The sequence below is a fragment of the Delphinapterus leucas genome, chromosome 10 (genome assembly GCF_059928025.1).
Source record: "Delphinapterus leucas isolate spDelLeu-1000000601 "Yukka" chromosome 10, BTC_Dleu_Yukka2, whole genome shotgun sequence".
NCBI lineage: Eukaryota > Metazoa > Chordata > Mammalia > Artiodactyla > Monodontidae > Delphinapterus > Delphinapterus leucas.
In genome coordinates, this window is record NC_143138.1 from 103,253,815 (window position 1) to 103,270,749 (window position 16,935).

Here is a 16,935-nt window from a genome sequence, read left to right on the forward strand (position 1 = left end):
AGCCTTCAAGTTGTTTCATTTCTTCAAGCGAGTTCCAGAGGCCCAGGCGGGGAGGCCTCGGGCGGCCAGGCTCTGGGCGTCACCCGAGGGGGACTGTGCCACGCCCGCTCCCAGGCCGACCAGGCCTTCTTCCTCAAAACTGGGCCTGCCCAGCACCGAACGGGCACCCGGCCTGGCAGTGACGAGCCTGGCGGCCCACGACCCCGACGCACGGAGCCTCCCTCCCTCTTTCTGTTCCCGTCACCAGGCACCAACGCAGGCAGAGTCTCTGCCGGTGCTGACGAGGAGGTACAAAGGCACCGTCCCCAGAGGCAGCTGCGTTCTCCTGGAGAGAAAGGGAGGCTAACTCTTTGCTGGGCGCTCACTGCATGCCAGGCTCACGCTTCACGCCAGGCCCTCACACGCGTGGTCGCGTCAGCTCCCCACCAACTCCGTTAAAGAAGCGACGGGTTCCGGGGGTGGGGGAGGGGTGTGACTGGTCCGCGGCCGGGCCGAGGCAGCAGCCCCTGCTCAGTACATCAGATCCAGAGCCAGCTTTTTCCACCGTGTCCAGCTGCCTTGACCCTGCATCTATACAGCAACAAAAAAGGCAATTTTCAAAGGGGGGCCAATAAGCATTTCGGCAGCTGAGGGAGAGTCTTGGCTATCAGACGCTGTTTAGAAGGCAGGAGAGAGGCCTGGGTTTGGGCCAGCACACGTGGGCAGCCATCGGATTTCCCCAGGGGAGGGCCCGCTCGGCCTCTGCTGCAGGAAGAAGCTCTGTTCCTTGAGCAGCCTGGGAGTGGAGTGGGGGGCAAGGGGCAGCAGAGCTGGCCGAGCGGCTGGCTGGACCGCAGCATTGCTTCCTCCAGGAGTTGGGGGGCCTAGCCTGCCGGATGGCGAGGAACCCGCGCTGACCAGAGGCAGTCGCAGGCCGGCCCGCACCTGGTGCCCCGGGCACGTCTAACAAGCCATCAGCAGTGGAGCGGGGAGAGCTGGGAGCCGGCAGGCAGTGCCGCTTCAGACTTCAAAGCCGGCCAGCGCTCCTGGTGGCGTCTGCGTGTTTACCCTTGGTTGGGCAGAGGCCACAGGCTCCTCTGGCCATGCCCTCAGGCCTTTCCTGTCCGGCGCCAGTGGATGCCAGGCCCAGGGTGGCCGGCACGCCCGGCCTGACCCCACCACGGGGGAGAGAAAGGTGCAGCCACCTGGTAGCCCGGGCCGCCGCGCCGCGAGGGAAGTCCAAGTGAACAGCACCGAGCCCGGCGCTCTGCGCTGGTACTTCACACACAGTGGCCTCCCCTCCTTCTACCGCCCTGAGAGGTGGGGAGCACGGCCCCCATTTTTCCAGCAAGGAAACTGAGGGGAAGAGACTCACCCAACGCCTGGCCTGCAGGGGCCCGTCCAGCGGGCCTGGAGCCCGTGCACACTGGGTCCCTGTGGCCTCGGCGGGAGACCTGCCATGCCCAGTCCTCTGCTCGCCCCCGCCTGGGTCCCCTGGCAGCCCCCGCCCAGCCCGCCGGCCTGCCTGTGCCCACCATGCCTTGGCCACCATGCACGTGAGGGTGCAGTGCTGCCTTCACCCCGGTAGCCTGGGGGGGCGCATGAGTGGGAGTTGGTGCGACACCTTTGTTTTCTAGTGATGTGGGTGGGACTACGCAAGCTGCCGTGGCCGGGGGCGGGTGGGGCTGCTGGGCCCGGGCTGTGGCAGCAGTCGGAGGCGTGGGGCGGTGCATCCCAGGTATGAGACCTCATTTGCCCACCTCCATCCATGTGACTGAATGATTGATTTTTGTTTGTGTTGGGTCTTCGTTGCTGAGCTTTCTCTAGTTGCGGCGAGCGGGGGCTACTCTTTGTTGCGGTGCGTGGGCTTCTCATTGTCGTGGCTTCTCTTGTTGCGGAGCACGGGCTCTAGGCACGCGGGCTTCAGTAGTTGCGGCTCGCGGGCTCAGTAGTTGCGGCACGCGGGTTCAGTAGTCGTGGCTCGCGGGCTTAGTCGCTCTGCGGCGTGTGGGATCTTCCCAGACCAGGGCTCGGACCCGTGTCCCCTGCACTGGCAGGCGGATTCTTAACCACTGCGCCACCAGGGAAGTCCCACGTCCATGTGATTTTTACAAATGAGGAAACAGAGGCCCACAGAGTGAGCAACTTAGCGGAGGGCAGCCGTGTGCACCAGCTCCAGGGTGTGCATGAGGCAACACAGGAGCCCTGGCTCCGCTGGCTGGGCCGCAGGGCTATGCCCAAGCCCACGGGGCTGAGGATCCTGCATCTGGACCTGCGAGTGGGTAAGGAAGGGCGTCTCCTCATCTCCCCCTGGGGCTGCAGAGGAAGGGGCGCAGGGCCTGAGCAGCCAGGGAGGATCCTGAGAAGGGAGGGGTGGGGTGGGAGGGGAACACCCGGGGGCCCAGGGGAGGGGCGAGGCCAGAGGGCGTGAGCGATGGAAAACCCGGCACACCCACCGTGAGGCCCTGGACACCTCCTCCTGTCACCCGGCGCCCGCACTGACTCAGGGCTGGACCAGGAGGGGTGGCCCTCCTCTGCTGCACGAGGATCAGAACCGCAGGGCCTGCTGGGAGGCTCCGGGCAGACCCCGCACGAACCTGAGCTCCCCGACACTGGGGTCTCAGCACTGCTGCCCTGAGTCAGCGGAGCCCGGTCGGGTCCCAGGACCACCCACTGCCGTGCCTGACCCCCACGAGCACGCGCCACAGGGACACAGTGAGGCCTGCGTGTTCGTCCACCCATTCACCTGTGGCCCGGTAGGCATGGGCTCCCATGCAGGGCTGCAGGCACAGATGAGGGGGTCGGGGGGCGCCCAAGGAACCACCTGCACTGACCAGGCGGGCCAGGCGGGCTCATGGGCCCCGCCTGCGTGTCAGCCTGGCTCTAACTGGTGGAGAGGACGCAGGCCACTCCCACCTGGCTCCCTGTCTGGAGACCACAGGCGCCGGAGCCAGGTCTCCAAGGCCTTCCTGGCTGTCAGACCAGGCAGGGCGGTGGGCAGGAGGGAGGGGGAAGGCTGCTTACCCGCTCCACGATGCCGTGCTTGTGCTTCAGCTTGTACACTCGCAGCCTGGGCAGGGCGCTCTCGGCGTAGTTCTTATCTTCCAGCCCGTGCAGCAGGATGCCATGGAAGGCCAGCCGGCATGTGTTGGCGTGGATGTCCGTGTCCAGCCTGGAGCCAATCACCAGGCACAGCCGCGGGCAGGTGACGGGCTTCTCGAATTCCACGAGGGCCCACTGCTGCCGGGGGCAGCGGCCTTCGGAGGCCTGGCCCACCCTCCTGTCGGCCTCACCACCGTCCGTCTCGGCTGGCACTGAGCCCGGGCACAGGTACTGCTCCTGGAAGAGGTACTCCTGGGAGAAGTCGAAGGAGTCCAGCACGGGCTCATGGTCGAAGCCGTCGGGGGCAGGGCTGAAGAACATCACCCGGCCCATGACCGTCTCGTGGCCCACGGTGATGTGGAACTTGGCCTTGGTCTGCAGGGATCCCCGGAAATACGGGATCTTCTCCACGGACACGACGGCTGCATGCACCGTGTGCAGAGACTCGGGGGCGCACACCAGGCCACGCTCCAGCAGCTTGGGGTCGAACTGGGTGACACAGATGCCCAGCCGGTCCCCCTGCACAGCAGAGGTGACGGGTGTGTGGAACATCTGCATGGACTTCACCTTCCTCACCACCTGGTCGGGAGTAAGAGAGGGAGCGCTGAGGCCGAGCCTCAAGGCTGGGGGGCTCCAGCTGGAGAAGCCCCCGTCCCGGCGCCACCAACACTCACCGGCACCCGGTCACATGCCCCTTGCACGGAGCAGGGCTCCACCCTGCAAACGCGGCGCCAGGCTCACAGGGCACCCAGGCCGGGATGCAGTCAGCGGTTACTGCAGCCCATCCAGCACCACCGGGGGTCCCCTCTCCTGCTCCACCCCCAGGCCCCACCCCACGCTTTCTTCACCAGCCCTCTGTTTAGGTTTGCTTCCCTGCCAGCCCCACGCCTGCCAAGCCATGCCCGGCTGCCTGGAAAGCCCAGGACAAACACCCCTGCTCTGGAAAGTCTGCCCAGACCCCCGTGGGCAGGACTTGCTGTCTCTCCTCAGTGCGGCCCCAGCCCCTCCTGGCCCACACCGCCTGCTGTGCTGTCACTGCCTGTTCTGGACCTGCCCGCTGCCAGCCGGCGGGCTTCTCCAGGGCAGAGTGGCTCTTCATTGACCAGACACACGGTCCCCTGGGGCTGCTGTGTGGCAGGCACTGTTCCGGGAGTGGGACAGAGCCAGCTACATTTTCAAAGAGCTTAGCGTCCAGAAACAGCAACAACATTACAAATATATTAACAAAACTTATATTAATATAAGTAAAACGGACACATAACATTTTTGTGTACAGATACATGTAAGTAATACCACCATAATCTGTATACTGTTTATGAGACGCTCCAGAGGAAACGACACATGGTGACGCTGGAGGCGGCCCGGGGGTGGGGAGAGTCGGGCTGTTTGCCGTCAGAGGTCAGGGAGATCTCTGCGGAGCCCATGTCTGAGTCGAGACCCCATCGTAACAACCAGCTGTGCGGAGGCCAGAGAAAGTCCACTCTAAATGGGGGGACCCGCAGGTGCAAAGGCGGGGGTGGGGGGAGGCCCTGCAGTCGGGGGAGCAGGCCGGACGTCACCAGGAGCGATGGCAAAGGAGCGCCTGCCCGATCTGTTTCCAAACCATCACACCGACCAACACACCAGCACATTTCTGCACCCACGGTTGCTAAATCAGGAACAGACACAGAAAAGGCCCCAACAAACGTTCACAAAATGAACAAACGTCTACACCAAGATCCACGTCGCAGTGATAAGATCAAATCTGTGCTGGGACCTCTGGTTAGCGCAGCAGAGAAACGTGAAATCGATTTCCGAAAACCTGCCATCAAAAATCATCACACCAAAGACAGCTCTGACCTTCAGGTCGCGAGCACCCCGTCTACGAAGTCGGGTGTGCGGAACCCCCGTTTTCTCCCCATAAAGGGGGTGCTGTGCTGACATGAGCCGCAGGAGCCCAGTCCTTTCCTGGAGAGCCTGATACTTACGTGTTTGTTTAAAGACCATTAACGACCTAACCAGGAGGTCAGGGGGCAGAGAAAGTGAGAAGCACAGTGTCAAAAGCCACAGCCAAGATCAATCAAAGAGAAACATAAAACATCTCTGAAATGGTCTGTAAGGGCAACGGGAAACTAAGGTTTTCAGGAATGCACCTCAGAGTAACCGGAGAATATTATCTTACACTAAGCGTCTGCCCAGCGAGGCAGGACCCAGTCATGCCTCCTCCCCGCCGAGCCGGGAGCTGTCCCCTGGCCCTCAACCCCGGAGCCCCTCCAGGCCAGCTCCCTAACACGTCTGATGAAGTAATTCCTCGGCACCAGCCTCTACAAGGGTTCCCATCTCCTACAGCATGACTTTCAAACCTTGTGGGTGGAACTGTCGTGATGAGGAAGCCCCTTTGACCAACTGAAATTCCACAGGGGATCAGTGCCCCCACCCAGGGCATCCCCTCTGCTGCACCACCAGGACTCCTGCTGGCCTGGCTCCCCCACGAGCGCGAGCGGCCTTCCCTGGAACCTCCCGCCCCACGGCCCACTGGACAGCTCTTCTCAACGCTTAAGCCCCGGCCCGGAGGCTTGACATTTTCCCCCCGCAGACACGCCTCTGAGCTTTGCCCCTGAGGCTCCTCTCCCTGGCACTACCTCCACCTGGCAAATTGCCACCCATCCCTAAACCCCAGCTCCCAAGGCACCTCCTCCCTGCCCACTCTGGACAGAGCTGGTTGCTCTCCTCGGCTGACTGTGAACCTGACTTTCTCTGTGGTCACTGCTGGCTGACAGCTCTGTCAGCCCCTGCCTCCGTGCATTTACTGACTTAAATTACAATACAAACCAAAACATTACCAGCAACGTCTGTCTCGCCACGTGCTCCTCCCCCAGCCAGTTCTCCTGCCTGCCCCCCAGCCGGAGGGAACTGCTCTCTTGAATTTGGCGTGTAACATGTCTTTTCTTTTTATTGATACGTGTCTATAATTGTGTAGAGATTTACCACATATGTAGTACATGTGTCTAATCGATAACTTGCTTTGTTTTGTGAGATTCTGAACTTGGAGTTGGTGCCCGTGCTGCCTGCACCTGCAGCTTACCTGTCGTGACACCGTGCATCTCACGGTGCACACAGGCCCCTGTCTGGTCTCCCATCCACGAGCCCCTGGGTCGTCTCCAGTTTTCTGCTGGGTGTGGTGTGGCGGGCCCCGTCCTATGCAGGAGTCCTGAGGGTGCAGGTGTGGGGACAAGGCTGCAGGACCCAGGCCTGGACGAGAGCTGCTGGGCCACAGGAGAGTGAGCGCGTGCCTCCGCCAGGTAAACTGAGCACCAGCGCACGTCCGCCCAGCGGATGCGTCCGCCCAGCGGATACACGTCTTCTCCACCGTTCGGCACTGTCTGACTTCTCCATTTCTGTCCATCAAATGTGTCTGTCTCTCCTCCTAGACCCTGAAGACAGGGCCAGGCTCCACTTGCTGCTGCACCCCCAGCGCCTGGCACGGAGGGCTGCTGACAGAGCCGGCCCATGGCAGCCCCTCAGGAGGGAGAAGAGACGCGCCCCTCATGGTGAGAGCACAGCTGGCAGAGCACGAGCTCGGAGTCCAGACCCGCAGGGGCCTGAGCGGGGCCCGCGTGTTCACGAGCCTCCCCTGAGGGTGGCCAGGGCCTCGTGCCACCTGATGGTCCCCCCGGCCCCCCAGGCCCAGGGTCAAGCAGGCGCTATTCAAAGCATGTTCTCTTCCCCACGGAGCTCATGTTCTTAGGACTGAAGTAATACAGATGCCCTAAGAGGGCGCCGTGAAGAGCAGCAAGACAAATAACTGTGCAAATCAAGATTTTAGGGCCCAGACAGGAAACTGGGAAACAGATCGACGGGGACGGGCAGCGGGGCACCACGCCATCGGCCGCCAAGCTGCCCCGGATCCACGTCAGGAACACAAGATCCCACTGAGGACACTAACGAGGAGATGTGGGTAGTTTTACCAGCTTAAGGGCAGGAAATACAGTCTTTCCTGTCATTTTCTAGGCAACTTCGAGAGACACTCCTGCTCAACTCCCTCACCAAATCCTCACTAAGACCCACGTGGAGGGGCCGAGGCGCCATCCACACGCCCACTCACCACGTGTCACCCAGTTTCCCTCAAGCTCCGGCCCAGGCCCTGGAATGGCCCAGGGGCGGCGGACACAGTTTTGATCTTACGGAACTGACCGCTTGCAGGTGAGGGGATGTTAATTAAACCATCAGCTAATAAAGGCAGAATCCTAAGACCATGGGGAGGTGCTGTGAGGGGGACTAACTGGGGACCTAATGACTCCTGGGTGGTCAGGGAGGGCTTCCCTGAGGAGGTGGCACTGAAGCTGAGACCAGATAGAGGAGAAGGGACCACCCACAGGGGCTCCAGGCAGAGGAAGAGCGGAGCGGGCCCGAGGCCCCAAGGCGGGCAGGAAAAGAGGTGGCCAGGGGAGTGGGGCCAGGAGGACAACAGACATCCCGGCGGTGGTGGCCCGGGGCTGAGCAGAGGGAGGACGCACTCCAGTGGCCACTTTGCAGGGTCACTTGGCTGCGTGGCGCGGGGGCGGGGGGGCAGGGAACAGGAAAGGAAGGCGGGAAGCCAGCAAGGAGGATACTCGGGTTCTTTCAGCAGCAGCAGCAGAATGGGCGGCGGAGCCCGGGGTAACGGGCACGTCCAGCATCCAGCCTGAGGGCAGCCGAGAGCTCAGAGGGCAGGAGGCGTCGGGAGACACACACGTCAGAAAGACACGCGCTAAGTTCCTCCTGGACTGCCCTGCAGCCCCGTCCTCCGCGGAAGTGCCACTTCCGTGTTTCCTGATCCTGCGTGACCCTCGTCGCCGTGCCCGTCATGAGGAGACCCAGGAGGCTCTACCTCCCACACAGGCCCAGCACTCGGGCCCCTCCGCTGCGCCCACCGCCCCCCCACCGCCAGCCCCCCCTGACTGTGAGGGTCGTCGTGCCCTGCACCCTCCCTGCCTTCCAGCTCGCTCTGTAAAAGCTCACGTCCGCACTCTGACTGGGCCTCACAGTCGGCCCCTGCTGTTGGCATGGTTTTATTTGCTACGACTGCTCCGCCCCCACCCACGTCATGTCAGTCACATGACCCTTCCTGCTCCCCAGACACGCCAGGCTCCTACCCCACGGCCTTTGCACTTGCCAGGGCCTCTGACCAGGATGCTCTTCCCCCAGAGAGCCACAATTCTCATTCCCTCATTTCCTTCCTGTCTCTGCTCAAATGTTTATCCATCCTTGACCCCCCCACCACCCTGCAACCCAGTAAGAGACAGGACCACCGGCCCCATTCCTCTGTCTTCTTTTGCTTGTTCCCCTTCATTCACAGTGCTCTCCACCCCCGACATATTGCGCATCTGCTCACTGACTCTCTCTCCTGTATGGGCTGTGGCCTCCACGAGGCAGGGGCTTTGCTTGTATTTTGTTTTTCCCATTCACGTCTCTAGTGCCCAGCACAGCGCCTGGCAGAGAGGAGACCTCACCACACATGTGTGCTGTAAACACCGTCCCTGCCCCAGGGGGCTCCAGTCCTGGCCTGGCCCTACCCGTCCTCAAAGGCCCGTGGAGCTCCACGCCTGCCTGCGGGGCAAGCTCGGCCCTGAGGCTGGATGGGGCAGCTAGAGGTTCCAGACCTCCCCCAGGCTGAGGAGCCTTCCAAGCAGGGGAGAAGCAGGGCTGAGGCTCGCCAACAGTGACAACAGAGAAGGCGGGGGGCGGGGGGAGGGATGCTGTCGAGTGGGACAGGAAGGCCTTCTGCTTGGGATCAGCAGGCCGGCCCCCCTGAGCTCGGCTCCCACGAGGGCTGGCTGCCTGCAGGGCCTCTTCCCGTCTCCCCGGCACCAGGCACTTCTGGGGAGGGAGGCTGGGCCCAGGGAGGAGGGAGGCAGGAATACATCAAGCAAGCAATGTTTCAAACTCCAGTTCGCGCTTGCTAAGCAGTTCAGCCCTTTCTGATTCACAAAGAGTTTGACCATCGTCTGGGCCGGTTATTCTTCATAAAAACGCAACGAGGTAGGTCAATATTTTTACATTCAATTTTATGGATGAAGAAAGAGGTTTTCGATGTCTCCAAGGTCACAGAGCAAACAGGCTGAGACTTGGGACAATAAGTGCTGGGGCCGCGGGGCAGGCCAGACATCCCGGCCTGTCTCCCGAGACCACCCGACCACCCGAGCAGAAAGCGCACCACCCTGCAGAGCTGGGCGGAGCCAGGGGCCGCGGGGTGGATGCCCCCACCCCCCACCCCCAGGCGCAAACCCAGAAAGGCGGTTCCAGAGAAGAAGCCGGGGAGTTGGGGCCGCCTCTAGAGCCGGGAGGGCAGAGGCAGGGCGCCCAGCCCCTCTCTCCTGCCCTGGCCAGGCGCAGTGGACAGTTTCAGACCTGACTTCTCAGCTGCTCCGCCCACTCTGGCCACCCTTGTCGCCTGTCTCTGGGTGGCAGGGCCCCAGCACAGGACAGGCCCTCCGTGGAGGTCTGTGACTGACCAGGTGGGAGAGCAAACAAATGCCCCATCTGCCCCCAGGCCTGACACGTGTCTTCCGAGCATCTGCCCTGTGGTTTCCAGCATCTGGAGCGCTTGGCAGGATGCTGGGCTCACGATGACCGGGGCTCTTTCCGAGGCCAATGAACACCGGCCTGGAAGTGACCCGAGGTGGGGTTCACCAGGCGTCCGTCTCTGCTCTCCAGAGCAGTGTGCGTGCAAGAGCGGGCACCCAGCCACGGGACGGAGACCTCACGATTTCACCATCGGCCAACACAGAAGGCAGAGGAGAGACACATCTGCCGAATGCTCACCAAGTGCTAAGCTGGTCCTTACCGTTCGCCCAACAACTGTCCAGGTGGTAACAGTGACCGCATTTTACAGACCAGGGAACTGAGGCCCAGAGGGTAAGGCACGTGCCCACTGCATCCGGATCTGCCCATCCTGAAAGCCCCTATTCTTACACCATATCACACGCATCGACCCCACCACGGACTGCACGGTACACTTCACCCCACGAGCGAGCTCTCTGGCAGCGTTCCTTCTGTAGGGTAAGAAATGGATGGGCCAACACCACTGCAGCCTCCTGCAAAGGAACAGCAGGTCTGGGGCCCCCGGACATCCTCCGGCATCAACAGATGCTAGAAAGAAGGGGGCTTAGCAGTCTTTCTGATGTGCAGAGATTTCTGTAATAATGGTACTGGCTGTAATGAGATTGGACCCCATTATCCGTTTTCGTTCCATTATTGAGCCTGGAAGCTCCTGTCTGTGCCAAAGGCGAGGGTCGAGGCCTTGCAACTTCATCATTACTTAATAAAATGTAAATTGGAGAGGAAAAGAAACACACAAGGTTGACACTAATAAGCTTACACCAGGATCAGTTACTTCAATTCAAAGAGGTTCAGACCGGAGGGAAAAATGAAATCAGCTTTTAAAGACCCGTCTAGGTTTGGCTCCATCAGACCCAACCAATTTGGTTTAATAAGACTTCAATTTGGCTGCTCTCATTTCTCCCTCTTCTTTGAGCTGGGCCGGCCACAGATAAGACGTCCCGCGCCTAATACGTTAATTGCATCTTGCACAAAAAAGCCAAACTCGGGATGCTGCTCGGGGAGGAAGCGGCGTGAGCTGTGGAGGCGGCAGGAGTGGGGAGCAGATGGGCCCTGGGGACTCGGTTCCCACCCGCTTATTTTTTTGAGAGAAATGACAACCATTCAGAAAGGTACAGGGAGTCAAGTGATGTAGTAACTACCTGTGTTCCTACCACTGGAATGGACCTCTGTGAGTCTGTCACTTGTACTTTGTCTTGATGTCCAGTTGAAGGCCCCAGTCCTGTCCCCAGCCTCACCTCACCTGGAGTAATCACCTTCGTGAAGTCCTCATGTGTCCCACTGTACACATTTACAGCCACGTGTGCACCCTGGATAGGACCGATTGTTGTTTTATACAACGGCGCCCTACTACTGTTTAATTCAAATACTTGTCTTCTTCCTCTGTATCGTGGTTTTGGCATCTGTTCATATCGGGAGACGTATCTGTACATAGATCTATCTCTGTATACTCGTCTGTATGCTTACGTGGACACTGAGCTGTCCGCTCGCACAATCTACCCAGGTCACGCTTTCTGGCTGCTGCATGGTACTTCTTTACATGAAAATGCCCCCTTTTATTTATCTGCGCCCTTACTGATGGACACGTGGGCCGCTGTGAACGACGCTGCAGTGGCCATTTCTGTAGCGTCAGCCCACACACGCACACGGAGTGTCCCCGAGCAGGTGTCGGGACAGAAAACCGTGGTGTGCAGAGCACAGCTTCAGTCTCACTAGGGCTTCCCAACTACCAGCTCACAGCCTTCCAGCGGTGATGGGAGAGGCCTCCTCTCAGACGGCACTGGCACTGGCACCGCAGGCCCTTAACTGCTGCCCAGCCGTCAGATCACCAGGACGGCAGCTCCTCAGGGTCCTGCTGCCGCCACTTCACCCCAAGGCGAAGTGGTGAAAGCTCCTCTGCACCGCAACCCTGCCAGGCCCAGCGGCCTCCAGGGCGTGCTCCCAGGGAGGGTGACACACCACACGAGGTCGGGCCAGGCCCCTCTCTGTCCTGGCTCTGCTCCTGGGCCCACTGCCCCCTGGGCACCAGTGCCAGGAACTGGGCCCTAGCAGCACGGGCCACTCTCCTCCCGCCCGGCCTTGTCTTGGGGGATGGTGCTGGCTGCTCAGAGGTGGGCTCTGTTCCACGCAAACATCCCACTGGGGCCTAACTAAAGCCAACTACTCCCTGGGGAGGAGGAGAGCCGAGGAGACCTTCCTCTCCGGGGTCCCTGCGTAGAAATGAGAAACACCCCCTAAGAGAAGGAGGAGGGTCTTCAGAAGCCTGGGGACCCACAGACCGAGCTCCAGGGTCAGAGATGGCGTGGGGCTCTGCCTGGCTGCGTGTCTATCTTCTCCGGGAGGCCCGCCCTGCCCCAAGCGCCCGGCCAGGCTGCGTTCCCAGTGGTCAGTCACCCCTGGGCCCAGTGTGCACCTTGCCCACCTCCCCAGTCACGCCCCACACCAGTCCAGGCCCCTGCCCAGGGTCCCGGAGCCCCGACAGTGCTCCTCACGGCCTCATCGTCATTCCCACCAAGTGCCCGCGCGTCTGGCTCCCTTCTGGGGGGCTCCCGTGCCAGACGGACAGCGGCCCGTGGGCAGCCTGGGTCATTCTGCTCACCGCCGGCCCCCCTCTCGATACCTGCCATGTGGTGGGCACCCGGGGAGGAAGGGGACGGATTCAGTTTCTACCACTCGGCCCAGCGAAGGCCGCACCCCTCCACTGCGACCTCACAAACTAACCCTGGTTATTAACCACCCAGTCCTGCAACAATGAAAAACCGTAAAAGTGACAAGGGGCCTGCCAGGAAGCTTTACGTTCCTCCCCCAGCCACCCTCCACGCATTTGTCATCCCATAAAACTTTAAATTGAATTACACCAATGCCTGATTCTTCTGTTTTCCATACGACTGGGGCTTTAATTGTTTTTAACGACATTCTTGGGCTTTTTGGGGGGTAAGGAATCCTTGGGAGGTGCGCCAAGGGGGCCAGCTCTGTCCCGGGGCTGAGCCCGGAGAAGCTGTGGCCGGAGCAGCAAACACGACCACACCTGGGCCTCGGAGAATCAACCGGGCGGCCTGGATCCCAGGTGGACAGAAGGGGCCCATGGTCCCAAGGGCCGGGCTCCTCAGCCCGTCCCCGCCACGCCCCCCGGGCCCCGCTCCTGGGTGGGCAACGCCTCTGCTCGCGCGCTGAGCTTGGGGTGAGTTCTGTAAGTGTTTCCGAGCCTCAGTGTTGTCACCAGTAAAGCGGCTCATACCCCTGGCCCAGATGTCGTGGCAATGTAAGCGGCCTGTGTCCACACCTGCAGAGGTCCAGGGAGCGCAGGTCCTCAGGGGGCACGGCGGCCCAAGCTCAGCCCCTGGCTCCATCCTCGTCCTTCAAGGGCTCGCAGCCCGTCAGTGGCAAATCCCAGAGCGTCTTCCCGTCCACTGGGTCTCACTTCTCGCTCAGATTCCCCAAGAGTGGCCCTTCCCCATGTTTCTGCCGGGCCACCTGCCTTGTACAGAGCCTGGGCGAGACGCCGCCGGTCTTCAGCCCATGGGGCTCCAGGGGTCCGGCGTCATCCCTCTGGCACCCGGCCCAGCCTCCTCCCGCGTCAGTACGGGGCTCTCCCAGCGCTCGCCTGGGCCCGGCACCCTCCACCCTCTGCTCCCGCAAGCGCGCCAGGCCACGTGCCTTCCTGTTCACCTCGCACGTGGGCATTCGTCAAGTCCCGTTTTCAGAGTCATCACCCACATTCCCTCAACTGGGTTTAACTCAACACATTCTTGTAGCACCTGCTCCGAGGCAGGCCTTACACTTGACCCTGGGAGCATGTGGGGCAGATATAAGTGCCACTTAGGGCAGCTGTTATGCCGTGAGAGAGGGGTCAGGGGGCCAGGAGAGGAGGTGACATCTGAACTGGGTTTAAGGACAATGCCATGCAAATGAGACCAGGAGAGTGTCAGAAATGAAAGAGCAACTTCTCCTTCTGGGTCCCTCTCCCCCTTCCCTGGGCTTTCCTTCAGGGAAAGCTCCCGGTGTCACAGTGCAGGAAGGAGCCCGAACACCTACAGGAAGCCTGCATTTTCCAACTGGTCCCGGAGCCCAGCTGTCCCGAAAGACGTCAGGAAGTGCTCCCGCCTTTCCTGATGGCGGAGGAGAGCAGGTGCAGAACGCCGCCTGCCGGGAGCACAGGATTTCTTCCACGTCCCAAGTTTTAAGATTCATGGAAATCTTCGTGTTCTACACCACAACAGATCCATGTTTGTTTGAAAATAAAAATAAGGTTTGGAATTAACTGCCCTTTCGAAAACTGACACTGCAGGAAACTGACCTGCTGGCCCTGGGCTGCCAGTCCCTGGCACGAGGTGGCATTCACCCTGAACCCCTGCCGCAGAAAACTGCATCCAGCAGGCGCGCTGGTTCCAGCGCTGCAGGTAGGTAACAAAGGTCAAGGGCACTCATTCCTGCTTCCCACGCCCAGGACAAGCTCTAAAATCCCCAGCCACGAATAACCCCAGCCAGAGCCAGCAAATCAGACAGGCTCGGCTGCGGCACAGAGGAGGCCCTGTGGCTCTGCTGAGCTTGGCCCTTGAGAAGCCACCTGCGGGGGAGAGCTCCGAGGAGCCAGGTGACCAGAGGTGCTCAAAGGAGGCTCGGTCTCGGCCAGAAGATTTGCCTTCCACACCCCAGAGATCTTTCCAAAGGTACAGGCAAAGCTCGGGGCTGACTAATGTCTTCCTGGAAATCTGGAGAGATTTCTCAAATGTGAATTATTCCTGCGTGTGGGCAACCAACATATCTACCTGCTGTGTGGGGCTGAGAGGAGCTCTTCCCCAAAAGCTGTGATGAATTTATAAGCTCTGGCCCAGAAAGTAGGTTGAGATGTCAATATTAATACTATCTGAAAAGTTCAGGAGTTGTAGTTGAGATTAATGAAAATGACTTTAGACACGTAAGCAAGAACTTCGAATGCGAAAACGTGAAGGAAATAAGCGGCCCCAGCGTGGGTGGAGAGTCAGATGAAGCTTCCCGTCAAGGCGACAGCTGTAAGGACAGCTGTGGACAGGCAACGGACAAGCGGAGGTGGAGGCAGGGCGGAAGCGGGGTCCAAGCCCCACTCTGCCTGCTCCAGACCCAAGCCCCGCTCTGACCCCGCGGCCCAGCACCGCCTGCCCTGGCTCCAAACCGACCGCTGAGGTCCACTCCAGTCTCTGCCCCGTAGCTTGGCCACTGCGCTCTGTCTCAAGAGCCTGTGGTCTGCAGACACTCTAACGCGCTAACCAGTGGGCCGTCCACCAAGCCAAGCCATTCAGGCGACTGGGGACCTGCCACGTGCAACTGACGAGCGGCCTCCTCCTCGTGTCCTCAGGACCCCCACTGCTCTGCCCGCTGACTCCGCAGCCCCAGCTGAGGCTCCACTGCCCTGGGCCGCCTTCCAAGACTGCCCAGGCTCCCAGGGCCTCTTGTGCCTACTCCGCCACCGTCACCATCGTCACCTCCCCGCCCCGCCCCCCAACGCTGACACGCAGGGAGCACCTGCTGTACACCCCAGGCAGTGTTCCCACAGGCTCACGTACATCAGCCAGCTCACTCCCCGCAACGCCCCTGAGGGTCCGTCCTACTGTGACCCGCGCTGTCCAGGGGACCTGACTGGGGCCCAAGGTCACCCAGCTCAGCAGTGGTGGGGCCGGGATGCAGACCCTGCCGGGGGAGCTCTGGGCCAGGGCTCTCTGAGAACACGCAGCTCTGATTCTTTGTATCCTGCCCCCAGGGGAGGGGACCTGGTACATCCTCGGTGGCAAAAACCGCTGAACGTGTGACTGAGGGCAAGGGGGCACGCCTCTGTGTGGCGCAGCGGTTACAAAGCAGGTCCTGGAGTCAGACTTCCTGGTTCAAATCCCTCGAGTTATCCTGCGACCTTGGGCAAGGGGCTTAACCTCTCTCTCTTTCCTCAAATGGAAAACGCCCCTGCCTCACCAGGCAGTTGTGAGGATTACGCTGGGTAATCTGTGTGGAACAGTTTGCATGGCATCAAAAAGCTAGAAACTGTTCAATAAAGATTAGTGATCAACACGATTACTGTTACTATTTCATCATCAACAGAAAGGAGATGCGCATCCTGGCTCCATCGGGGTTACCGCGACAATGAAATTATGAGACGTGTGGGCACCCAGCCAGTGCCCGGCATGAGAAAAGGCTTGAAGGCCCAGCTTCCCCAAAGGTGATGGACGAGGGGTTGCAAACTTTTCTGTAAAAGGCCAGACAGCAACTACTTCAGGCTCTGCAGGCCCTACAGCCTCTGTCGCCAGCTATTCAACTCTGCTGTCATGGCATGAAAGAAGCTGCGGACATAAGCTTTATGTAGAAAAACAGCCTGCGGGCAGCAGCTTGCCGAACCTGCTGAGCTCTGAGGCCCGGCTCCTGTGAGCTGAGCCGCCTGGAACAGAAACAGCAGCCCCATGGCTGCAGCAGCCAGACACGCCTCGGTCAGATCCATCTGTGCCCGATGCGGGCCGCCAGGCACCGCGGGTGCTGCCCGAGCCGCCGTGGCGGCACGGCTGAACGCCCCGCAGAGCAGGCTGCCGTCCACAGGCCTCCCGTGGCGGTCGCCTCTGAGCACCTTCTCAGCTTGGGCACACGGCACAGGCAAGACCTGGTCCTGCAGCCCCGGGGGAAGACCGCCATGTGAGCAGAACAGGGTGTGACCTGCAGGTCCAGTCTCCTCATCTGTATCCTGGACACAAGAATAACACCACGTCTTGTAAAGCGGAGAGAGAAGAATGCACGCGCAGGCCCTGGTTGGGTGCTGCAGTGATTATTATTCCTACCGGTCTCCTAGGAAGCAGAAGCAGAGGGAAATCCACTTGAGATGACTTTCAGAAGCTTAAGGGCATAAGCTTCGTGCAAAGTCTGTTTGGGGTAGAACGGGTAACACACAGGCCAACGTGAGTCATGTTATATCGCAAATAAAAATCGGCCCATGAATATACATAATCCTCAAGGTAATTCTCCCAATCTCGCGACGGTAATGGAGCCACCCTCGCTCACTGAGGCATGAATATTTACCGTCCTCTGGCTTTACTGCTCTCGATCTGGGTTCAATTTTGCAAATTAAAATGAGGGCTGTGTGGATAGAGAGATTACAGGAGAGCCCCCTGAAGCCTGCTGTCCCCGGAGAGGGAGCCAGGCGGGGGAGTTGCTCCTTCCCGCTGGCCTGGTACCTCTGCCCGGAGGGTCAGGAGCAAGAGAAAATGGGGCGAGGGGTCGCGGGGCGGTCAGGACCCTGGGAAACACGCGGTGCGGCAGTCC

General features: G+C 60.5%; 1 protein-coding gene across 2 annotated transcripts in view; it reads right to left on the minus strand.

Moving 5' to 3' along the window:
• Window positions 1-16,935, minus strand: part of EEFSEC (eukaryotic elongation factor, selenocysteine-tRNA specific) — a 148,971-nt gene that overhangs the window by 24,252 nt on the left and 107,784 nt on the right. For both annotated transcript variants that reach the window (XM_022562491.2, XM_022562493.3), the window contains exon 5: window positions 3,004-3,660. In XM_022562491.2, coding sequence (XP_022418199.1) covers window positions 3,004-3,660 — 657 coding nt within the window. The remainder of the gene's footprint in view (window positions 1-3,003; window positions 3,661-16,935) is intronic.